Source organism: Blennius ocellaris (genome assembly GCF_963422515.1).
Source record: "Blennius ocellaris genome assembly, chromosome: 15".
Classification (NCBI taxonomy): Eukaryota; Metazoa; Chordata; class Actinopteri; order Blenniiformes; family Blenniidae; genus Blennius; species Blennius ocellaris.
In genome coordinates this window covers 5,182,042-5,207,968 of record NC_137664.1, presented here as the reverse complement: position 1 = coordinate 5,207,968, position 25,927 = coordinate 5,182,042, and the positions used below count along the sequence as shown (strand labels likewise).

General features: G+C 40.0%; 2 protein-coding genes across 2 annotated transcripts; both read right to left on the bottom strand.

Annotated features, from left to right (window-relative positions):
• Window positions 1–2,162: 2,162 nt before the first annotated feature.
• Window positions 2,163–4,071, bottom strand: LOC308140702 (growth arrest-specific protein 1-like). Its single transcript, XM_080510582.1, has one exon. The coding sequence runs from the start codon at window positions 3,614–3,616 to the stop codon at window positions 2,837–2,839; it is 780 nt and encodes a 259-aa protein (XP_080366708.1). The 5' UTR covers window positions 3,617–4,071; the 3' UTR covers window positions 2,163–2,836.
• A 12,174-nt stretch (window positions 4,072–16,245) lies between these two features.
• Window positions 16,246–19,978, bottom strand: fbp1b (fructose-1,6-bisphosphatase 1b). The gene is made up of 8 exons (XM_080509680.1): window positions 19,759–19,978; window positions 18,768–18,930; window positions 18,586–18,678; window positions 17,997–18,137; window positions 17,739–17,876; window positions 16,834–16,953; window positions 16,519–16,708; window positions 16,246–16,435 (listed from the first exon to the last, which is right to left on the bottom strand). The coding sequence occupies exons 1-7, from the start codon at window positions 19,926–19,928 to the stop codon at window positions 16,520–16,522; spliced, it is 1,014 nt and encodes a 337-aa protein (XP_080365806.1). The 5' UTR covers window positions 19,929–19,978; the 3' UTR covers window positions 16,246–16,435; window position 16,519.
• Between the last annotated feature and the right edge of the window lie 5,949 nt (window positions 19,979–25,927).

Genomic DNA, 25,927 nt, shown 5'->3' with positions numbered 1-25,927 from the left:
AGCTCAGCTGGAAAAAATTTCTACGGTGGCTGATCTGCTCGAAAATGTTGTTGCAGAGTTCCTCCGGGACTTGTGAGAGGAAGGGAGTCATCTCTTTTCCACGGAGCAGCTTGTGAAATCGGACGAGCTGCCAAACAGGCCTTTTAATAATCACACTGTACAGACGCGTATGCTGTAGTTTACATGTCCCTTCGTTGTTGTTTTGCAACATTTCATGGGGAAAAATGTTGAGCCCACTTGAGGATTGGTTGCTCTCGAAGAAGATAAACGACGTGAACATTGCTGGCTGGGGCGGATACTGTCTCCAAAATGAAAATCAACCAAGAGGACGAGAGATTAGAGGCGGGGCAGAGGGGAGGTCGTCCAACAGTTTGAGTTATGATGAGCCTATTTTAATGAGGTTCTGGTCCCGACACTAAAAGCCCCAGTTGACTCTTTTCTGTGTCTTCATGGGAAAAAAAACACAACATTCCCATTTTCCACCGGTGCCAAAAGTTAATTGAAAACATTTCAGGAAGGGTGCATTGTCTGGGGCCCCCATATTACTCTCATCCCTTCATTATCCTCAACAATGATAAAAAGGCATTACAATTATTAATGGTTGGATTGGAGGCCGTTTCTCTTAAAGGGACAGTGGCAGGCTTTTTGCCTCTCATAACAAAAGGCCCCAAAAAATGGCTTCACCCACATCACACTGTGCTTTTTAAACAGTCACTGTCATAGTACGATTTATTATTTGGGTAATTACTTTTCAGACTGTCAAAGCCAGAAGTCATAAAAAGTGTGCTTCGCGATGCTGAAGGGGGGAAATCGCTCTAACAGACGACAGACTGACGACAGAAAAGAACACCTCTACTTGTAAACAGAGTAAGAAAGCTAAACTCTCTCACATAACTCCTCCATCTTTTCCTGGGATAGTTGTCCCCTCATGCTCCCCCACTCACTGAAAGGGGGTTTGACAGGGGAACGGAGTGAATGAAGTGCCCCCACATTGTGCCGCAGCACCATTGTGTATTTTGCCTCTCCATAATAGAGGTGCCACTCGACTTCTCTTCCAATCATTGAGCCGGAGGGCTCGTCTCTTATCCTTGTAAAGCAGCATGGCTGCCATCAATAGTTTCAAGGCTCATCATCACAAGTGAAGGAGGACGAGTTTTTTTCTCTCGTAAAGATACAGAGCTGAATGAATCTCAACAACATACATAGCACAGTCACTTCTTAAATGCAATCTGTTTTTGTTTTTGTTTTTTAACCATTGCTTGTTTAATGACTACACACTGAATTTTAATGTCACCTTAATGTTTATTTTAATGTATTTCCAAGTTCTTGTAAAGGAGCCTGAATTGCTTCAACAATGATAGATACACTTATCTCCTCTTGATATAACTGATTGAAGATGATGTATACAATATAAAAATCTTTGCATTTTAATGACCCTGAAAACTGCTCCAAAAGACTAAATAAAACTGCATACAAATTTGCATACCTTGGGTTGCATAATCTGCTTTTAAATCACCAAAAGTGGGTTTGACTTGGATTTAACCCTTTATGATTCACTTATTGAATGTAAATCACCATCTTCTAGTGGTATGGAAGAGGTGCCTTTTAAACCAATAATATACAACAAAAACATATTTAAACTACAAAAATAACAAACGTGCTCATTTCCCCCACTTTTAGAAATGCTGTGCATGCTGTAAACCAAGTAGGGGGCACATCCTCAAAGCAAAACGCCAAAATAAAGAAATTTCTGTTATGATAGCATAAGTTTTTACAATTGTCATAAATTCTTCAAAAGCCTGTGCAAAAGTACACCAATCTCAAAAGTATTTTGTCTTGTGTTCAGACATCTTTTAAGAACCTTGTTATGTTAGGTTGAAAAAATTGTGAAGAAACTGGCCTTGAGGTATATCTCGATAAAAGTTTGGATACCAAGAATACTTAGAAAGATCTGTAACGTAGGAGCAATCCTCTTCCATATGCAAATTCATGCAATTTGTTGCTCCAAGCCATAACAACGTTTCGCGTCAATTGTGATGTATGAATAGATTAGACTTACCTCAGTCTTGGACAAACCTGCTTGGAGCCCAATACTGTCCATTATACACACAGAGTACAGAGGAGAACCACTTTTAAATCTGTATTTATTTAATGTGCTTGTACATTCACATGTCTGTGTTGATAATGGGCGATTAAAACCTCAGCTCACTCCAAAACAAACACAACCCGTGTGCCTTTTGTGAAGACCTCTAACAAACACATGGGGTGTAGATAAACAAGCCAGCTGAATGGACTCCACTGGTGCTGCAGATCTCCAGGAGGAGGAGTTCCCTTTCTCCTGGCTGTTTGAACACTTTTCAGGAATTAACACTTAATATATTATGCAAACAACCATTTTTTTTTGTAAGCCTAAAGTTACTCTTAAGAGCTTCTTTCAGGCCTGGTAATATGAGTTTCTAGTGGCTTACAAGTTTTGGAGTTTATTAAAAAAACTTGATGCAACTTTCACCTTGAGGCACTTTTAAGCAAAATATATCATTTTTCTTCTATGCAGTACATGAGCTTGACACACCTTTTTCAAACAGTGCAAATCTATATTCACAAACCTTTTAACAAAAATATATTTAAACAGCTGTACAATAAACATATTTGTAGGAAAGACAGAAACGAATGGGCTCCTTCAGTGTGATCAGATGGGTAACATTTAAAAATATACAAATCTGATTCATACCGGGGGTTTTTTGCATGCTTTTTAAACAAACGATAAAAATGACAGGGATCTATGTTGACATGGCAGAGTTTAGGTTGGAGGAGTTTCAGTAAAGGTGGAAACGTTTCATGTAAATTTGTTTAAAACCAAAATGGTGGGCAGGACGTTTAATATCACAGTCTGACAGAGTGTGCAGCCACTGGAGTTTTCCACATATTGGTAATCCTCCTGGTCTATGTAATCGTCTTCCAAATCCTCCTCGGTGTCCGAAAATCCGCTGCCAGCGAAACTGTCAGTGGAATCAGAGCAGAAGGTCTTCATGCTGACTTTTATATACTCGCATATATTCCTCTCTGCGCCGTCGCACTCGCAAGTGTCCAGCTGCTGCGCTTTGGGTATGGAGCGCATGTTGGCTATGACCCGGCGGCATCCCTCGGAGCACCTCTGCCCTCCGAAGAGTTTCCTGCAGTGGAACAGATAATCCCTCATGGCGGTCCGGCACGAAGTGTCCATCTCGCACTGCAGCCGGGCCTCGGTGCAGCCCATGGTGCTGGTGCGCGGCAGGCACGGCTCGATGGCCTGCTTGGTGCTCCGGCACACCGGGTCCAGCGCGCAGTCGCAGTCCTCCAGAGCCGGGCCGCTCCGGGTGAGGTTGAGCTGGATCAGGGAGGATATGCAGTGGCTTGGACACTTCTTTCGCTCCCCGCTGATGACAGACGCGCACGCATAAAGGTACTGGTCGTACGCGTAATGGCACTCCGGCTCTCCGTGACACTTGAGGATGGCTTTCCAGCAGACCAGCCGGTGGTTGTGGTTGGGAGATCCGACGCAGAGGCCGACGGTGAGGATCGTTACACTACAAATCAACGCCGCTATTCGCTCCATCAATGTGGCACGACTTGCCATTTCCTCCGAGGGTGATTTTTGAAAGACTTCATAAGCGCATGTGTAATCCCATCGCGTTCCTCCTGGGTGATTTCATTTTTATCACGTCACTGTTGATGACTTGAAATCACTCGGGCGCCGCGAAAAAAACATTTGCTCATCAAGGAAGGCCATAACAAGCAAATCATGATGAGATCTGAACACTTCTCAGAGTCCATGTGAAAGTTTCCAGCGCTTGGCAGTCAGACCCTGTTCGTCTTAGGAAAGTTTTGCGCGTCTGGATCAGGAGCCGAAGTTTAGTCCAGAAGTTTTTGCAAAACTCTTTAAAAAAAAAAAAAAAAGAAGAAGAAGAAGAAGAAGAAGAAGCAAACAATAAAATACGTATTCGTCCCACATGCATCGATATGTTCTTGTTTCTTCCCGAGGACCCTCATCTACTCCAAATGCAATCTGAGTCTATGCGGGCTGCGCGCGTGTGTTTTCAGTGTGTGTCCGCGTGTGTGCGTGTTCTGATGGGCTGATTAGGCTCCAGCAGCAAAAACCTCCGATTGGTCCGTGGACTGTGACGTCAGCAAGTGTTGTTCAGCCAAAGGCAACATTTTGTGAAATACTATATTATTATGGGGGTAGAAATGGTATTGCTTATGGATAGATAGATAGATAGATAGATAGATAGATAGATAGATAGATAGATAGATAGATAGATAGATAGATAGATAGATAGATAGATAGATAGTGAAGATGAACTGAATTAAGTACAAGAACTGTGTAATAACCTACTATATTTCAAGTCTCCAAGGACCCAAACAGCCGTTAACGATTATATCTTATGGGAAAAGATTTGGAAATTTGGTGTCCAACCACAATCAACCACTTGTTTTGTGAAACAAACCATGCAGCATGACAGTTGGAGGGACTTTGAGAACCCTTGGCCTAATGTCTGAGGGTAACTCTATGCTTATGTGGTAAGCGAAAGGATTGAAAGGTATTATCTTTCAAATTATATCCATTAAAAAGACACTAAGACAGACCACATTCTCTCCTGTTGTTTATATCGGCTCTGAATAGGACTGTGTTTGTATTCGGTCTTCACATGAACACATCGCAGCCTCAGACATCTTGAGTGCCAGCATGTGTGGGGTATATAAATATAATATATATACAGCCATAATAATATCACTAACCACAAATGGAAGAAGATACAGAATGGACTGACATGTACACAACAAGTTCAACTTTTATTAAAGAAAATACACATTGATCTGAAATGTAACCACAAAGCAGAAAAAAATTTATCCAAAAAGAGAAAATGTGGTGTCACAAGTATTAACACTTTAGGAGCCAAATTATTAGTAAAGCCCGAAAATAAATAAATAAATAAATAAATAATTGAGTCATTGCCTTCTGACATTTTCCAGCAATACTCACAAAAGAAAAAAGAGTGAAGAGGAGTGTGACCAGCACACATGCCAGATAAACAAGCATCCATTGTGAAACTACTTCAAATACATGTAAAGTGCCTGATGGGCCCTTGGGGACTTACAGAACAAACTATAGCAAAGAAAAGAAAAAGATCATTTATATAACCCATTTTCTGTTCTTTCTGACCCCGTCACATCACCAAACTATGACCACCCCAATCTGGCAGGTCACCGGGGACCCTGAGACCTCCCGATTCCAATTAGAGAGATTAGAGAGGAGTCAAGACAAGTGCAGGAGGGTTTCATAGCCAAACAACCCAAAGGCCCCCTCCAGCCCCCCTCCACCCCCCACACACCCCTCTCCAGCTCATACAGCTGGCATTCCAGAGCAACAGGCTGACCGCAGACTGGACGGAGGGCAATTTCAAAGTTGAGCTTACAGAAAGCTCAAATGGTGAAATGCTCATAACTACAAAGAGCCTGACATCATCCAAAACAGCTTAGGCCAGGGGTCCATTTCACTGCGAACAATGATGTTTGCCGAGATGTCAGATCTATGGGGGGAATTAGGGAATAAAAGGGAAGAAAATAACAACAAAAATGTATGTATTTAAAGTAACTTACATTTTTTAAATTGCTATAAGAGCAAAACACCTCCCAGAAAAAGTAAATCAATTGGTATTGCTAAAACACTTAACATGGCTAAATTTCCTGAAAACAGCCCACAGGTAAAAAAAAAAAATTAAAAAAAAAGTAGAGAAAATGGCATGAAATGGATAAATACTACCGTGAATTAAAAAAAAAACAAAAAAAGTAAAAACCGCTAACAAAATAGGTAAGAAAGGGAAAACTGCTCAAATGGCTGGAGCTACTTTTTAAAAAGCAACAGCGACACTGATAATCAATTATTTGAGATGACGAATAGCTCAAATAGAAATAGCAAAATCTGTTAAAAGTAGCTGAAAACAGCTAATCAATCAATCAATCTTTATTGCTACATTTTTCATACAAAAATATTGCACCACAAAGTGTTTCGCACCATAAAAAGAGCTCAAAGCTGCTAAAACATCTCAAATGAAGAAGAGAAAAACACTAAAATTACTAAGAAATTGAAAACAGCTTTAACTGGTAAACTGGCTTCAAAAGAAAAAAAAAAGCCAAAACACTTCAAACAGCAGTAAAATGTCTGGTTGATAATAGTTAAATTTCGTAAAAACAAATATCCCACAGTGTATAACCCACTTATTGAAACTGCATGCCTTTGTTTTGAGGGTTGAAAATATGTTTTGAGACTCCAGATGGATTTTCTTTGGTGGACATCGGGGAGGAGAAAAAAAAAAAAAAGCTCTTTTGGTCGTGAAGGTTTCTAATCGAAGACGAAACATTCGTGTACCTTTGATTCTCTCGGGGACAAAGCAGTGAGAACAAACTGAAGACACACCCAGACTATGTCTGCCTGCATTTCACTTTTAGAAAGTTTGTAATGTGTAGCAGAAAGCAAAATCCCATCAGTGTTGGACGGCAGCCAGGTGAGAACAACGGCCAGATTCAGTTGAGCTCCATACGATGGAGCAGGCGACTGCTTCCCTCCCCTAAAACTGTACCTCCTGGATTTCTCTAATACGACACCAACACTCTCAGTTTTTTCCCTGAACTTTGCAGTTCTCGTGGCAGCACCAAACCCAGTGTCTTGTAGGCTCTCTCGCCTGCTTATTTCAAACTAGTACCTTCAGATATGAGATCCAGTACATGCGGTTTTTCATGGCGACTCTCATGGTAATAGCGTTTCCAGAATTGGAATGCGGTTCCCCCAGAGGAGATTTGTAAATACTCGTGCAGAGGCAGACGTGCTCTTCGGTTTGTCTCCACTGCTGTCAGAAGTCATTACGGACATGATGCACTGCCAGAACAATTCACTGAACTTTGTATTCAAGTGCTTCCAAGCTCAGAGACAGAGAGGGAGAGAGGGAGAGAGAAAAGGGGGGGGAGTCGAGGGAGAAAGGGGAGTCAATGTTAAAAAAGCTGCCAAGTGTTTTCCTGCCTGCATTTTTTTTTTTTTCATTTTCTGTGCAGCTCGGGAAATCTTCTCAGATGTCTGCCTCAGATATACTCATTATAGCCATTCCCGTCTTCTTCTAACACGATGGAGAAGACTTTCTATCACTTTCGTGCGGACGGGGAAAAATAACCCCACGCATGGTTATGAAATGAATCACGTGAACAATTTGAATGGAGTCGACAGCACGGCACTGAAGTCATCTGTTTTCCTGGTATGCACCTGAAAAATGAGACACGGGAGGGATAAAAAAAAAAAAAAAAAAAAAAAAAAAACCATGCAGAGTCAAAACGATTTCAGTGGGCTGAGGTATATGGCCAGTTCAAAAATCGAGAGCTATAAAAAGGGACCGCTGTGACATTTTGTCCAGATGTTTATGGTTCCCTGAAGGTTGGAGTCTGATTTTTCTCTGAGATAATGTGGCACCAAATAGTTAATGTGGACTTCATTCTGACCTGAAGAGTTTGTTTTGTGAGATCCCAGTTAACATGCCACTGTGTTTACCTAAGATGGTGTCAGCTAGTTCCTTTACTTGTTCCTGTAAAAATGAACCAGTTGCTTTTAGAAAGTGACTTTTGTGTTGAAGTGCACACAGCCGGACGATTGTAGTGTTGCTGTGACAAATGAGCTGAACTGTCAGCACCTTGTGGGTTGGTCTCAATGTCTGACGTTCATCTGAAGCGACTTCAGTTAGTTGAAGGGAAATCGCAAGACTTGCTGCAGACAGATCTTTTAAAAGTTAGATATTCGTTTTTTAAGTTCCCTAATTCCTCACAGATACTGTCTTTGCATCATTCTGACACTTTGGGTCGATTCATTTCGCGCGTTTGCGTTCATGAATGTATACGGTTACACTGAGGCCCCGTTTACACGGCAACGAATACGAGTGTATCTGCAAAACTTTCTTCACTTTTGGGGGGGGTCTGTTTTACACAACACCAGTGTGCGGATCCACTGTATCCACAAAGTTTTTATACCGACTCCCAAGGTGGAAAGATTCTTTCATGGTCGCAGAGACTGCCGGAGGCGATGGAGCCTGCTGCTGCGCATCTCTCCCCCTCCGCCCGCTCATCCACTTGTAAACAAACATGGCGACCGGTAGTGGTATAATTTGCAGACGGTATTCTATTTTTATCATCCATATCAGGAGTTTTATAGTTGAGACTCACCTCTGATAGCATCCGATGCGTCATCAGTCCATACGGATGTCGGGTGCTCTCAATATTCTTCACGTCTCCTTCACGCTATCCAGACTCCACCATATGTTTTTGGTTTTTTTTCACAGAAGGATGTTTCCAAGATGGTTTCAAGATGGTGCATCCCTCGAGGGGGAGTGCATCAGGAAAAGCAGCAGGGATAGGGTTCGACTTTGAACTCGCAGGACAAGTTCAAACAAGGGTCATTTTTGGCCGTAAACAGACTCAGTGTTAAAATTACAAAAGCCAAACATTTAAAAACAGGCATTAAGCGAGGATGCACTGAGCGAAATGCACATTTCTGAAAAACACAGGCCTATAGCTCACAGTGAATGATTTGTGTTTTGCCTGTTTGTTTGGGTTTTTTTTAAGCAAAAGCAACAAACCTGCAGAACAAATTGGAGCAAAGAGTCAGAAAAGGGACACAAAGGAGGGTAACTGAAATTGATAGCAGAAGACTAAGGACTTTTGCAGTGAAGTCTGTGTTTTATGGAACAATGGGAATCCTCCCGGATTACTTAGGCCTGTTGTATAGAGATACTGAGACACTGGTCTGGTGATAAGATAAGAGAGGCATATTTCTGCTCAGTACACAGTAAGGCAGATAGTGAAGACAAGCCAATTTCTCCCCAGAATCTCCCAGGTAATTACTTCTATTGGATATCTGTGTCGAAAAGGAGGTTTCGAATAAAAAAACAACAACAAAAAAAACAAACTGAGACTTTATGGCAGATAGCAGCTGTAGTTTTTGTTTGAAACTTGACCTCTCCTCTCCAGACTGAGATCGTGTATCTCTTCAAGAGGAAATAGCAGCTCAGGAACGGATACACCACCATAACCCCGACACACAGAAGACATTGTTCACTGTACCAGAGCTTAGACTGAAACCTGACAAAAAAAAAAAAAAATACTGTCCAGCATCCAAGAGCTGAAGAGGAGGATGAACACCTTGTGCTGCGGAGAAAGTTCATCAATGAAACATCTTCATCAATGTGGGATAGGCTTCAATTAGCAACTGAAAGAGAAGAAAACATGAAGGAAAGCAACTCAAAACAAAGGATCTGGTGTTTTTAACACTTCACAGATTCATCTTGTTCATGTTGATTGAGACAGAGCAGAAGATTTTATTGTAAAAGTTTTAACAAGTTCAGTCATTTCTGAAGCAATTAATCTGTCATTGACGAGTTGATTGGAAACCATTTCGGATTTATTCATTCTGGAGGATGGGACCTTTATGTTTATGCATCTAATTTTGTACTTTTTCGGCGAGTCTCTGGAGATGTACCAAACAGAGTAATACCAGCGATGAAATGTGGGGGCAGTGTTGAGCAGTAACCAATAAAAAGAACAAAGAAGACAACAGAACTTGGACAGCAGCAGAAATAACGATCTCTTCAACAAAAGACTCAGTGTTTGGATTAGAAAAAAAAACTTTCCCCACATAATACCAACATTGTGCTCTGTCCGCCACTGGGCGTATTGATTAACAACCATACTGAAGTAAGTAAGAATTTTACATGCGTAGAGGAAGCATATTTGGGGGTTTACGCCTTCAAAAAAATTGATATTGTCTCAAATCCACACAGTGTCATCTCAATATTAAAGCTTTTTAACGTGAGGATTTGCATCAGTTTTTTCCCCCCAATTGATTCATTCATGCTCTATGATTCATATGTTGGTGAACTTGAAAGATGAACGAAAGACAGCAACAAGAAGCAGCAAAAGTAAAGTATGTGTACCTGCAGTACTCATTTCAAATCAGTTCTTAACAGTGCAAGTAATAATACATAGTATTGCAAGTAACATTGGATGTAATTCCACTTTGTACAGCTCTATTTAGTTCATCTATTTTTGTAGCCAGCTCATTTCCTGTGTCCACAGTGTAAGAATGACATTTTTTTTAAAGTAGGCGGGAGTATTACAAACATATTAGTAAAGCCCAACCACCCTAAAATCACAAGTGTCAGTTTTCTGAGATTTAGAGGTGCTTCTGGGAATATCTAAGCCATCAAATAGCAAAATAGCAATGTTTACAGTATTTGTGCTGACTGTGTATCTGTCATCAAAAAAAATGGATAATCATATTTGAAAACGTTTCCCTTTAACCTCAAAGCACCTTAAATAGTAGGTTTCGAAGTACAGTATAATCATTTCATCTGAGGATCACTTCAGTTCCAATAATATTGAACTTCTGAAAATTAAAGCCGCCCAACATTCAGACGAGGGTGGGTTTTCTCAAAACTGATGGAAAGAATTGCTGGGGGTTTACTTCTTAGCTTTCACACAGTCGGCTCAGTTCTTCAGAAGTTGGAGAAAAGACTACAAGATAACTCGGTTTTTGGGGGGGGTTTTTTCATTTCATTTTTCATGGTGCATTCTGCAGCTCAGTCCGTTTGGCCTCCTGCCAGCGTGGGGCACATTTTAGGCTCAGCTGCTGTTCCAGGAGACAGAAAATGAGATATGACCTCAGGCTCCTCTGACATTTGAGTAATCACAGTGTTGTGCAGAATACAAGACACTTTTTTTAAATAGCCCAGACCAATTTTCCCAGATTATCCTGTATTTTCGGAAACTTTGGGGACAGAGGAAATATGTGCGTGCGCTGATCTGAGGCTTTTTGGTATTATGGTACATGTCTGTGATGATTATCTGCAGATAGTGTAACACAAGTCTTAAAAAAGATGTTTTATATTCAACCATTGAGGTTAATGTAGGAAAATGTATGTAGATTAATGTTCAATGCATATATGAACACATCTAAGAGCATTCTATACTGGATGCCAGAATTTTGAGACATTCCCCCCACAAACCACAAAATGATCTCAGAAACCTCCTTTATAAGGGCAAGAAGCTATACCTGAACCTGGCTGATAAAGGGTTAACCCGTTGTCACCCGCTCAATGACAAACTGTATTTTTTCACATACACGAAGAAGAATTAGCAAAAATTCAAATACACAAACATGGAAATGTAATTTTCCTTTCTGCAGTTTACTTAACTGTGTCTTATAGCTAGTGCTTTTAAAAATTTTTTTTAAATAATTGCTACATACACACACCTAGGACAATTAACAGCTACCAATTAACCTTACACACATCTCTTGTGATAGTTGGAGCAAAAAAACAAACATAGTGTACATGCAGGGAGAGAATATGTAAACTCCACAATGATTGGCCCCCGAGCCTGGGATCAAATCATGACAGATCTGTATAACTCATCTGAAACCATTCTTTTTTTTTTTTTTTTTATAGCAGTGGCTCTAATAGTGGGGATTTCAAAAGAATATCTATCAACAAATATTAGAAATGTAGACATTGAGTCATACATGTACTGGCTACTTTTAGTCCAACAGCACCACCAGTTATGCAGCACGAGTCTTTTCCAACTGTCCTCTAAATGAAGCCAATAACCAACTGGCAGATCAAGATACACATCTAACAAAACCAATAAAGATCATCTGAGTGGATATGACACAGCGTAATGACATCGCTCCTGGATTGAGTCCAGGTTGATTGCTTATCTGTTTGAATTTGTGTCCTTTTTTTCAGAAATCATGCATCAGGCTAATTGTTGACTCTAAGCTGTGCATATTGTGTGTAACTTCCTGTCTTTCTGTGGCCGTCCAGTTATGTACGGGTGACTTGTCATGTTAGACCCCGCCTCCGTCCAGAGAAAGCAGGGCCTGACTCCTTTTAACCCTGAGTCAGACAAAGCGGAGGGACATACAGGTATCAAAATACTTTGGTTTTCTCTCTATTTGAAGCAGCTTGTCAAAACAGAGGCAAGATTCCGGTCAATCGTCCGGATTGCTGCACCGCAGGGAATATCAGTGCTTTTTTTACAATAAACATCCCACTATTTTACCTTTTAACTTGGCCTACTTTACATCAAAGCATTTTCCAGGGTGACACCGCTTCTCGACAATCAGACATTACTGTCGATGTCAGATTCAGATTGAACATGTGAGGCTTTACTGCTCTTTGCAGTGACTCGGAACATTTTTGACCGCTAAATCATCTTCAGAGTTCTTGGAAACAAAAGAAAAAAGAAAAGCTGATATAAATCAAGCATGAGGTACAGATGAAACTCTATTCTGGACAAAAGGTCTGAAGCAATATTTAGATTAGCAGTTAGCTGCACTCAGGGTGGTCTGGGACAGACAGAGTTTATATTGGATTCAAACATTGGCTCTCTGTTAACTGCTGAGGAAAGCCATGCAGATGAGTTAAACAAAAAAGCGAAGCAGTTTTAAAGTATTTTCATGATGCACCACGAAGACTATAGTGTTCATAATGGAAGAATCATTAGAATGACTTTGCGATGCTGCAATTAAGCCACTATGGCTTCTGATAGAAGATTTAATCTTGAATATGTTTCTGTATTTCTTTTATTTATACAAAAATATATGAAGCCGAGGATCTGCTGCATTTGTGCTCATCATTTCCGGCCAGCAATTGTGAGAATGAGAGGTGGAGGAGGAGGAGGAGGAGGAGGAAGAGGAGAGCGATGTTGTTGAGTAAGCTGTCATCTGCTCAGACAGACCCGAGACTGCACAGACCGCTCTTCATTAGAGTGTAAAGTAAACAGAGCCTGTCTGGACCTGGACTGGATGTCAGTCTGATGGTGAAGAACTCTTTTTACAGGGAAACCACAGGCGATGTCGTGGTAAAAACAGGAGGGAAAAGTAAGGAGTGGGGGTGTTGCTAATTGAATTTGAAGAACAGAAACGGAAAAATGTTGTTATTCTCAAATAGAAGTTGAAAATTCATGCTCAATTATTATTCGGGGATAAAGACGCTCACTTAGCAGAATGGGGCCTATTGAATATATTCTGCCAGTGTGAGCGATCACCATCTCTCGTGTTCTATCTCTAACATAGGAAAAGGCCTATTTTTAAGACAATTAAATAAGAATAGCTCTCTTAAAATGAAGGCTGATGGTTTCAGTACACTGTCAAACAACAAGCATTGTTTTTAAGACTAAATCCAACTGTTCCAAACAGTATCTGTCATCTCAACAACACACACACACACACACACACACACACACACACGCTCCTCGCACAGTAGCAAAGTGAAAAATAAACAGACTTAGCTGAGCTTTTCCTGCACAATCTAAATATTGACTCTCTAACCTATAATCATACACAGTCTGAACAAAATCGAAATAAACAAGTGCGTCTGTAAGTGTTTGTGTGTCCCGCGGGACGCCGGGGCCCTCGAGTGCTGACACACACGGAGAGGAGGAAGTGGCTCAGCTCTCAGTGGACGTCAGGACAGTGTGGACTCCGTCCAGCAAAGTGGAGCCACCGATACATGCACGAAACCGACGTCTCTGAAAGGGTCTAAATTAATGTTATTTACATCGCTACATCCCCTATATGCAGTTTAATGAATAAATAATGAATAATGAATAATAATTTGCAAAGAAACCTTTAAATTGCAAACATTTTGTGTTGCGATATCATCAAAAGTACATTAAGGGGGTATACAGTTTGCAAATGATGTCTTTTTACGGACCATAGCGACAGCTCTCCTAAATAAACTTGACTGAATGAGGCTTTTGTATGTCCATACTGTTGTGAGATGTTATTTTTTTTGTAGCTTTTCCAGCGAGTGTCTACGGCTCATTAGCTTTGTGGCAAAGCCGTAACGTTTCTGAGGCCGTTAAAGCCTGTCAGGGTGTGTTGCTCATGCCAGAAATCATCAAAAGTTCAGATGCCAGTTGTTAATGGACATAATGAAACTGCAAAGATAAACAGAAAAAGATGTGATTTTTAAATGTCAAACAGAAAACATGTTGATATGATACACGATCCACATTGCTTCCTTCAGCTTTCACACTGCACACGCTTTGTCTCACTTGAAGTGGTAATATTTATTGAAGGACCACTTCGAGATGTTTTTCACAAGAGTAATTATTGTTAATGGCTGTTTTGATCCAAAGGCAACAAAAAGTGTTTCTTGTTCCAATTTAATGCTTTTGATTTTGATACATTAAGTCTGCAACTGTCAAAAGTGTTAAATTATGACTCAAATAAATGGTGAATAATTGTAAAAAAATGTGTTTGAATAAAATGATTAATAGGTTTACCCTCCACGTGTTTGTTTTTATTAGGATTCGTTCTCAATATTTTATTAAAAAAAAAAGTTTGGAAAAGGCAGCTGAACTTGCTTTAAGTTTTGATGACTCTGCCCTCATGTCCCCCCACAGCTGATACAATCAAATAATCTGGCTGATCATCTGATCGTGTCAGCTGTGCCTTGTTAACGCCTCCTATGTGTGTGTGTATGTGTGTGTGTACTGTGTATCCTCAGTGTTTTCCCACCCTTTTTAAGGCCACGTTTACATGTACCTGGATATTGGGAAAAAAACTGTGATATTTCTCTGTGTTTGGGTGGATTTACACATAAACGTAGCGACGACTCACCATAAACGATTATTCCTGTCAACTCTGTCCACAGTGGAGATCTGGAAAAAAATCTGTGTCTCTGTTTGCATCTAAAGGAGGGTAGGAGGGATATTTGCGTCACAATTCGTGGCGTCCTGTGTTTTTTTCCCCAGGATTCTGATTGGCTATCATGGCTTCATGCTTCTTGCTACACTGCCCCCTACAGGTTTGGCATTCTCATAGCAGCTCCGAACCAGCTTTATATGTGTGGGTCAGTGTAAATGACGTTTAAAAAAAAAAAAAAAAAAATGGGTACGTGTAAACATGGCCTCAGGCAAATTTAGTCACGTCCGTGTTGATCATATTTGACCATTCGATGTCTTGAGACAATGGTTTGGAGTTTCCCTGTTTGCACTTTGTCCTCCATACCTATTTCTAATAAATCGTGTGTGCCAGAGAGTTTTTAAAGTGATAAGAAAAATCCAGTGATCAAGAAGAATTGAACTGTAAAACTGTAAAACTATTGGTAATTTGATGGCGGAAAAAATTTGAATTTACACTGAGATAAACTGAAATCGGAAAATAAGCTTTAGTTCAAAACTATGAATGTAACAGTAACAACAATTGTATATATATAGTCTAGGTAGGAGTATTGACCATTATTTATAAGCAAAAGATACACCATGGTTTTGTTGTCTGGATTTCACAATAATATCTTATTTTGTGGAAAACATTAATTGGGCCATTCAAACAAATTTTAAATTATTTGTGAGTATGATTACATCCAGCTTATAGTTGGGATGTGGTTCAGGCTCAGTGGTTGGGGTCTCATCCTCCCATATTCTGAAAAATTGAGCTCTATAATGACAGCAATTTCCTAAAAGATGGTTTCAAGAGTGTTCTGGTAAAGAAAAGTGTTTTGGTCTATGCACATGTAGCACATATACTCACACTGATCATTTGTCTTGTGTGCTACCACAACAGGACTAATTTTTTCTGTCACTGATTTATTCAAATAACAGAGGGGAAGACAATAATATCCTTTTCTGTTTTTCTGAAACATCTGTGCTTGTATCCTGATTTGCTCTTGTGTCAAAATAAAATGCAATAAAATGAGCTGCATGATTAACTTTAGTGATCTGAAAAGAATCATAAAAAATAACTTCTATTGTTCAAATTCCCAGAATGAACAGTAAAAACTAGGCCGAGCGTGCAAGAGCAGATGCCCACTGTTATAATACTGAGTAACTTTTGTGAAAATGTATAAGCATTACTTTTCACTTTAGCCTATCATTTTCTTTTTAAATGGTCTAAAGTAGCAATTGCTCTTTCGCACGTGGTTACCTCTTTACTACCCAAATGTATTCACTCGTGAAACAAAATTGTGTTTTTTGCTTGCAAACACCACTCAGTTGTGGCAAATTGGCCATAATAGGTGAAAGATTATGTTGTATTTGTAAAAAAAATGTTTTATATTTTCATGAGTAAAAAAAAGATTTTTCACTTTGTAAAAGAAAAATCAACAATAACAAAACGACTTGGGGAGCCACAATAAAAGAAACACGGGTCGTTGTATTTGTGTTTATTTAAAAAATACAGGCTAACTCTCCCCAGACACAAAGCGACAGGGTGAAATGAGCTCAGTGTGAAACAGAGTTAGCCGGTCCAGTGAAGCACTTGGTTCCTTCTTCAGTGCAACAGAGGAAACGAATGAAAAGCACCTTGAATGTCCAGCCCCTCATTTAAGTTAACACCAGACTTGACCTGGTTGTGACACTGGAAATACAGAGCAAACATCAGTAATTCACTGGACGGTCTGCCTGCTGAAGCCTTTCTTCACACAGTTCTCATGACGGTACCTCATTTATGATGCTTCTTGTAGATGGAAATATACTCCTGCACGTCATCAGGAGAGCCCAGGACGACGGGGACCCTCTGGTGGATAGTGGTGGGCTGGATGTCCAGGACAGCGACGGATCCAGTGGTGGCCATGCCTCCAGCCTGCTCCATGATGAAGGCCATGGGGTTGCACTCGTAGAGCAGCCTCAGCTGGCAAACAGAGAATGAGGGAGAAGCGACAACACATGTTATTGTCTGACGTGTGCATTTTCAAACAACCTACCAAGGATAATTTGATATTTTAACGAAGGCTGAAGCGCCGTCCGTCAACTCACCTTGCCCTTTGGACTCTTGACGTTCGCAGGGTATAAGAAGATTCCGCCGTACACCAGCGTACGGTGAACATCAGCCACCATAGAGCCAACATAGCGGCTGCCATAAGCAGCCGAACCGTCCTGAAACAACGCAGAAATGTTATTCTCAAAGTGTTGTGAATAACATGATGTATTATGGCGCCATCTGTTAATATACGCTAGGAAGAGGGCATGCAAAAGAAAGACTTGCAGAGCTGATCTCTATCTCCCAGAGCTGTTTTAACTGTTACCATTTCACTCAACTCTTGTTTACTGGTGTAGCTTCTCATCAATCTTGAACTCCCTCATTCATTCTGACAGCCTGTAATTCCAGTTATTGACCTGTCAGCATGTTGGTTTTTTCAGTATATCTCAGCCTTTTTGTTGTTTTGTCACTTCCAGTTGTTAATTTTCAAGCCAGAGCCTCTTTCTCTCAACACCCGATGCAACTTCATCCACCCAACTTCGATACCTACTGCTTTTCCCCCCATTTAGGCTCACGATTGCTGGATCAATCCCAGTAAACAACAAACAAAGAGTTTTTCTGTGTTGAGAGCCATCAATTAGCTTCAAATCCATGTTTTTGGACTGAGAACCAAGAAAAACAAGAACCACAGGCACAGGAAGAACCTAGTTATGAACTCTTGAAAATGTATTTATAAGTTCAATAAAATACTTTTTTTTTTAATCATCGCCTCAATTTGTTTTTTACTCTGTATCAAAAACCATATATCCTCACAATGCTGATACTAGATGTCTAGCTCATGTTATGAATATCTATATGTTTTGAATGGTTGTGAATGAATTATGCCCCCCACCCCCATACAAAAATGGATGGATGGATGGTTGGTAAAGCTACCCTTTCCCCTTTTATTCCATGGCTTTACCTCTGGGAACTTTTTCTTCTGTAGGTACTCTGTCACATCAGGATAAAACTGCTGTGCATATCCTTCATTCAGACTGTAGATTTTCCCCTTTTTCTTAATCTTCACATCACGATCCACCAAGATGAACTCGCCGATTGACTGAAGAAGACACAGAAGCATTCAGACATTATTTACAGGAAGAAAAAAAACGCATACAAAAAAAAAAAAAAGCCTCTTCACATCGTGTTTTGTTTCCATCTGTTACAGTAAATCTCTTACGGGGTCGAGCATGAAGCAGTTGACCCCCTGGCCAGTGGAGAGGACCATCATGGTGGCGCTGCCATACAGGGCATAACCAGCTGCCACGATGTTCCTTCCAGGCTGCAGAGCGTCGTTCTCACACGGCTCCCCATCCGTGGTCTGTGACGTACATGAGGAAAGGCAATTATATGTGATTATATGTGAACCAATGAGATGTGACATACAGTTAGAAAAACATTTGAGTGGTATTTGCGGCACAGCGATTGTACTTTACTGGGACTTTTTACAAAACCTTGAGCACTTATTCATAATGCCTCTTAGTTTAATATGCTAACCCTGAACAATTATATCAGTATCAGAGTCAACATAGAAGAAGCGTATTTCAGAAGCAGTTGAGACATTTCCCTCGGATCATTAAAGTTAAATGTTTCATTCGTTGTACATGATTTCATGTTATTTCAGTCTGAACTGGCCACAGTGCCATCTCTAGAGATATGCAGCTCTCATGGCTAAAAATAGGAACTCAGAGAAAGACCATAGTTAATAGCTGCTGCTGCAAAAACCTTATAGCTTATAAAAGTCTGCATGCAGTATCACAATCACTGACCTTTCTGTAGATAGCAAAGATTGTTCCAATAGAAACCAGGCAGTCGATGTTGGAGGAACCATCCAGCGGATCAAAGCACACAATGTATTTTCCCTGTTGGTTAAATAATTATTATTTTTTTAACAATGCAAATTCCAAAAAATCTTATTCATGCCTTCATGCATGCATGCAGATGCACTTACTCTCTTGTCTGGTTCCACGATGATGGCTTTCTCATCTTCCTCCGACACCAGCACACAGGAAGTGAAGGAGGACTTGATCATGTTGATGACCAGGTCGTTGGAGAGGACATCCAACTTCTTCACCTGGTCCCCCGTCACGTTGGTGCTCCCAGCGATGCCATATCTGCGGGACGAGGTGAAGAATAAAGTTTTGAAAAGTAAAGTGACAAAGGGATGTCGGCACCAGGTCTAAAAGTCAACTATGTTGTTGATCTTTGCCCTCAGGGACGTGCACATGTGCAGACTTGACCATAGGCCAACAGCGCACAGATTCTCGTGCCATACACTGCAGCTGTGTCAAATTCATCTCGGTTCTGGGGCATGATTACCCCGAAATACAAATTTTTGGTCAATTCCAAACTTCTGAAGAAAAAAAATAAACATGTTTACGAAACATAAAGCTGCTTCAACTATGTTATCTGGTGCAAAATACAGTGACATGTCCAACAGCCATCAACACCAATTGGGATATCTTGCAGCCTTCCACATGTTTTTACAAAGTCACACTGTGTTGCGACTCAGTGAGCATCAACAATAGCTTTCACTGCTGCATCACTGATCCGGTGTCAGGGTTTTTGTTATATCTGCTGCTCTTACTAAAACATTGTGATCTGCAGTGAATAAATCAGAAAGAACTTGTGCAATGTCATCTTGCAGGCCAAATTCGACCCCCCTAGTGGGCAGTTTTGGTCCTACAGGCTGTATGTTTGACACCCCTCCTATACTGTGTGCAACAACAGGAAATGCTGAAGTGAACAGTCTGTCTTTTTTTAAAGTATTTTAAACACATTTGTACACGTATTGTCAATGATTGACTGCAACTTTAGTTGAAACACGTTAAACTCATTGCATAAAAGTGATATTCAGAGACATGCACAACACCGCTTTGCAACTAACTTCACAAGGGAGAGTTAATGATTTGCAAGAAAATAAATGAATAAAAAGTACTCACAGGTTAGCAATCCCAGCCTTCCTGACAGCGGTGGAAATGGCTTTGACAGCCGTGCAGATGGAGTTGAGCAGTGTTGTCAGCTCACCTGTGCCGTGGGCCTTTCTGCCCTCTTCCAGAACAAACCTGGTGAGGGTCAGCACGTTGGTGTCAAAAGCTCCTTTGTCGGACATGTTGCTGTCAGGCCTGGGACCGGGACGGGGACCTAATGTGGTACAGAGGAGTGTTTCTCCAAAGTTAAAAAGTGAACTCCCGGTGCAGAGATGTGGGAAGCGACAGGGGTGTGCATCTCTTCTGACCAATCAGAGCGCAGCTTCCCTCACACACAGAGACTGGTTTGATCACCTCTGTGACATAGGGTTTAACGGAGCAAAGTTCAATAGATAGCGCACATTTTTGTTTTAAAGTGACAAAACTTTACACTGATTCATTCACATTCCTGACGGGGATTTTCTACAAGTTCTAGGAAACATTTTTGAATGAACACTTTGTTCTAACACAGCTGGTTCTTGTTTCATGATATTCGATACAAAAACTCTTCACAGAAACTGTTTAAAATATAGTTCAGTCCTTTTTTTTCTCTCTGACAGTATCAACAAACACTATTTTAGTTTGTTGCATGACTCCTTATTTTCCATGCAACTATTACATTAACTCACTTTGATTGCTTGGTTTAAATGTAACAACTTATTGCATTTTCAAGCCAAAACTTACACATGTCGGAGTGCAATCATGGAAAATAAGTGGTACTACTTGTTAAGTTTTCAACAGAAAAACAACTTGTTCTCTATGTGACCACCTCAGCACATTTCCTGATCTACTCAGCCCACTTAGACATGCTTCCCCTGCATGATCCTGAAGAAGTGTAAAGTTCACATCAGAGCTCTTTGTCATTGTTGTCTCTCTCCCTGATGTCTTCAGTGGCGATAAACTCTGGTGATAAACATGTATGAGCAAGACAAACACCTCCAGAGTACGTGGTGGGACATACTGCATGTTTATGTGTGTGTCAACATGCAGATGGTTTTAAGTTTGTGGTGATTTCTGCGCCACACATGTATTATGGAAAACATCTTCCCATGGCTTACTGAGTCACTTAGATCATCAGCTTACGCAAAACGAGTCACTGACGTGTTTCACAACAAAGCTGAACCTTGTACTCAACAAGAAAATCTGTTGAAATAACTACTGACACGATGAGGAGTAGCTATGGATATTAACATACACCTGATGTTTTGGGTTAACATATAAAAAAACATAGCTTAAGTGTATCTGGTGTTTAAAAGGCTGAAACAACACCCCCTGATTCAAAGACAGAAATTGAGAAGCACAAGACTGCATCAGTAAGACTAATGATGCACAGTCATACAATATAAATGTCAAGGAATGTTATCAATGCATGTATGTAAACTGCCTGTCGTTCTGAATGTGACTGTATCTGTCTGTCTTTCTGTGTTTGCCTCGGGTGTAACCGGTTCTTCTCTTATAGTCAGCAGAGATTGACTTCTATGTCCAGTGACCCTGAGTTGGATAAAGACATGTAGAAAATGGATTGACGCGAACTCAACACAGGAAATGTTATGGACTCAGTAAAAAGTTTTGTCTGCAAACATCATGGTTGCATTAATATGCAGTCATTTGTATTTTCTTCTCCAATTCAGTTTCATCTCAACTGGACTGGAATAGTAGAAAAAGTAATAATAAGAGCAGGAGCAGGCACAATCAATCTTTTTCTAAAACTTCAGAGAAAAAAAACTAAACCAATGTAAACCAATTGGGAACATCGAGCATGAAATTCATTTTCTCTTAACAATTTTTACCTTTTGCAGGGTCACCACCTGGCAAGATTGGACCCTGTGTGTATATTTAATACATCTGCTCTTAAACACAAAGGACTGGCCACATTTGGAAACCTCCGAACTTATCTTCTTGCATATATTTTCTTTTTCAAATGTTGGGTTAATGACAATGACGCCATACAATAGCTGTGGGACAAATTGAACTAAGTGCTGCTTGTGTAGAATTTTTAACAGCCGTGCCAATAATGTAATAGTTTTACAGAGCTGCTAAAACTTCTCATATATTTACACAAGCACTTGCGTATTTTGCCCTTTAACCTTGGGAACCCACCTCTTAGTCAGTGCACGAGGTCACCTAACTTGATTCTTTTTTGGGGGAAAACTACATACATTTTTAAATAGTTTGATACCGCATTTAATCACAGTACATATAAATATAGTAATAATATGACAATGGAGAAATTGGAGGCAGGTTTAGGTTGGTTTTTTTATATTGTAGGTTTTCCATGCTGAACACTATAGGATTGGTCAATAAAATAATTGTAATGTTATATATTTTGACTTTTAAAAGTCTGTTTCAAAAAGAGTGATCCTGGGGGGGGGGGGGGGAACCCTTCAAATTGTCCTTTGAAACGATTTTTTTTTTTCTCTACATAATGTATTTCTGCAATACGTCCACATGATGTCGCTAAGTACTTTACGCATGAAGAAATCTTCGATGAACGGTTGAAATCCTGTTAGATTGTTGCTGACATCTCTGCAGAAGCAGTTGCGCTGAATAAGTTTCACAGTTCTGCTGAATAATCTTCATGGAAATTCTAGGAGTCGCTTAAATTATATCTTAACTTTTAACAACATCAAAACGGATCTTACGGACAAACTGCAAGATGCAGGAGCGAGTTGCATCTCCGTGGACGGCATGCAGTGTGTGTGTGTGTGTGTGTGTGTGTGTGTGTGTGTGTGTGTGTGTGTGTGTGTGTGTGTGTGTGTGTGTGTGTGTGTGTGTGTGTAATCGAGTAAATAGAAGAAAACACATCATCAATATTTTAGTTTGCGTCACCTGACCGACTACCAAGAGCGCCTGTTGCAGGATGACGACCGTCTGCGCACGCGCAGTGTGCATCCTGTACCTGCGTGGGGGTGACAACTTCTTCTCAGGAGTGACCGAAAAGCAGCCAAAAACAAATAATCGCAGGCGTTCAAGATGTTGAATCATTGCTTGAAAAGGTAGTATTTTACAATTTTGAACTGAAACGGTAATACTTTTTTTTTTTTTACTTGGACACCAGCTGAACATGTAGGCGTTGACATCCATCTCTGCACAGGTACAAGTAATGCAGGCTCACAGGTGAGTTCATATGCACATTAAAAGCGAAAGATCTGAACTATGTAATGCAAGAAACAGCGTAGGTACACCCGAATAGTCCCTCCTTTCCTATCTACTTTTCCTCCACTTGCAGCTATAGATATTCGTCACTGTGACCACAAGGCGTCAGACTTCAGCAACATAGCGTCAGAGTTTGTGTCCCATTGTCCTAAAACAGTGAGATCTGATGTGGCTGAAGGTGATTTATTTTCAAAAAATTTTTTAAGGTAAATTGAATAAATCAACTCTTCGTGCAGGTTATATCAATGATAGCAGATCAAATCAAAGAAGTACAACATAACATAAGGTTGAAATGGAAAAATGCATTTAAAGATACACTGTAGATTGAAAAAGCCTGAAGGAAACAAATAATCACAATATGAAAATACCAAAATCAGAATCAATCCGATTTAAAACAAAACAAAAAAAACACTGGCTTAAACAGAACTACACAAAGAAAAGGATAATACGTGCAAGAAAATATTCATCTTACAAAGAGACACATAACCACAGACACTTGCATTGACTCATTCAGATCATAAATTAACCTCAAATACATGTTTTTGGACTGTGTGAGGAAACCTAGTAGACAACCAATACATGCACACGAATAACATTTAAACATCCTGTCCAGAAAATCCATACCAGACCTGAACACAAAATATAATTTTTTTCAGCTGAGAATTCATAACCACAAAACAGGTATTAAAGTAAATGTTTACTGTTTATTATTAATTTTACCTACTTTCTTCATCGCTTTAATAGTGGAATTTAAGGAGTCACATGACTTAAATATTTTTACTTTCTCTCAAAATGTATTCATTGTTTCGGTGGATCTTATCAGGTTACTTGTTAAGTGCAGATTTGCCACATGAGGCATATATACACTGCATGTATCTGTGTTTTAACATTCACGCCTATTATGAGCAACAGTTAAAAAAAAGTGTGAAATATCAAGAGAAACTCATGCAACTGGTTTAATGAGAGGGTTATTAAGTTAACTAAAACAAACAAAAAACTGTGAAACCAAGGATTTTGTTAAATGACATATTGTTTTTTTGTAGCCATTCCCTATAGATTTACATTCAAGTTTATGACCCTTCATCTAAATTGAAGGGACTTCCTACCTCCCTGATTTTATTCTGCACACCTTGATAAAGCTTTAAATTCCCCGTCCTTGCCGACAGGTGGTATAATGGTAATAGCAAAGTGATGGCTCTGCACTCCGCCAATTTGACTTTGAAATAGTTGACTTTGAAAAGACCTTGGCTGGGCACCCACTCCAATAAGAGTAGCCAGAAAACTAAATCATCTCTATTTGTGTGCAATTTGTCTCCCAGTGGACTGCTGAATAATAATAAGTCTTTGAGAGGACTTTGGACCCACTTTCATTGTGATAATGCAAAACACTCATTTTTGATTGAAGGTCTTTCGATGTCTGTTTTTGAAAAGTGTGCTACAAATTAGTACATGTCGCTTACAAAGAAACAAAGAAAAGTGTTTTGGGTTTTTTTTTTAATAAGTGAAAGTTACTACTGCAGGTTCAGATGTGCAAACTTCCAACTCAAATTAGCTCTATATGGAGTCATTATCTTAAGGTTGACGTCCTGCATATGTTTAAAGATGTACAAGAGATTCCTGGCAAAGTACACGTAACTGATTCAGGGATCTATTCTTGCCACACTTGACTACAACTTTTAAGTCTCACAAGTATGTTGAACCTCTGTAGAATTAATCTCAGGCTTGTATTTCAGTCAGGTTTGAGATTTTAGAGTTGGGTGGACCCCAGAAGATTTTGTGATTTTTAAGTAGGCCTGAGACTTTTGGCTTGAGATCAGAATAAATATCCTCCCAGATGAAAAGCCTCAGTTTGTGTCTGCAGGTCAGTCTAAATATGCGAGCTGATGATGTGTTGGGACGTCCGAGTTGCTTTGAGAACACCTCAGCTGTGTTGTGTCTGTATTATGTTCAAACTATGTGTTGGAGTTCAGTAGAAAACACAGAATGTATCCATAAATTTATGCCTGGGTTATAAAATGCCTCACCTTGAATCTAAATAACGCTTTAACGTTCATTTGAGAGCAGCAGGAGTGGTGCTTTGAGCCAATGTGGCAACTCTAAAGACAACATTTTGGATTTATTGCATGAGACGCGATGCAATTTCAACTTGTTCGCACAGGCTTCAGCTCAAAATAAGTCTTCAGATGGATTTGTTTTACACCAATGTATCTATGTATTAAGTCTTGAGGGGTATGAAGGTATGAATGGCAACCTGAAAGTGCATGCAACTGCATGAGACAGGTTAGTTTTACTCTACTGATGATGTGTTGTTGCAATAGTAATTTCTTCCTGCTTTTTGACATTATTTTTCTTTTCTTTTTTCCCCCCAGTGTGTACACATACGTACATGAATCATTTATTCCTAGTCATTTGACACTGGTGCAGGAGAAACATACTGTAGAATCTCTACACAGAAAAGCCCTTTGAACTAACATTCAAACAAGCTTACATTAATGAACAATATGTCACTCTATGAAAGTAAGAAAACTCTTGTGAGCTCAATATCAGTTCTTTACTCCCCATCAATATTTTTTTTTACATAATATGCTTTTAGATAGTTGACTTTCTGTCAAAGGAGAAACATATTAGTGTTATATAAAGAGAGGGGGGCCTCGAGAAAGCAAGCTGTAGACAAAAGGTGCTTACTGATGAGAAAGTGATACAGCATAGCATCGAGGTGAGTCACTGTCCTGCTCTCAGCTTTTTCGCTCTCTGTACTTTCGCCGAATTAACGATAATGTGTCGCGGCACAGTATTGCATTTCCTTTATGCAAGCATTGTAATGTTATAGCCGTTATTGACTGCTGGAATCTGTGCTGCGCCAGAGACGAGGGAGGCAGCAAGAGGCCACTTGAAGAAGCTACCAATCACCGTGTGAAGTTGATTTTACGGTCATTTCTTTCTATTTTCAGATCAAGATTTGTTGTTGATATAAACCTCCATTTGT

What these genes read in the sequence shown, in the direction of transcription:
- LOC308140702 (XM_080510582.1), bottom strand. Translation starts at nt 3,616, where the DNA reads ATGGCAAGTCGTGCCACATTGATGGAGCGAATAGCGGCGTTGATTTGT.
- fbp1b (XM_080509680.1), bottom strand. Translation starts at nt 19,928, where the DNA reads ATGTCCGACAAAGGAGCTTTTGACACCAACGTGCTGACCCTCACCAGG. An exon ending in TCGTGGAACCAGACAAGAGA is followed by an intron (nt 18,679 to 18,767) that starts GTAAGTGCATCT and finishes TTTAACCAACAG; the next exon opens with GGAAAATACATTGTGTGCTT. An exon ending in ACTGCTTCATGCTCGACCCC is followed by an intron (nt 17,877 to 17,996) that starts GTAAGAGATTTA and finishes TGTCTTCTTCAG; the next exon opens with TCAATCGGCGAGTTCATCTT.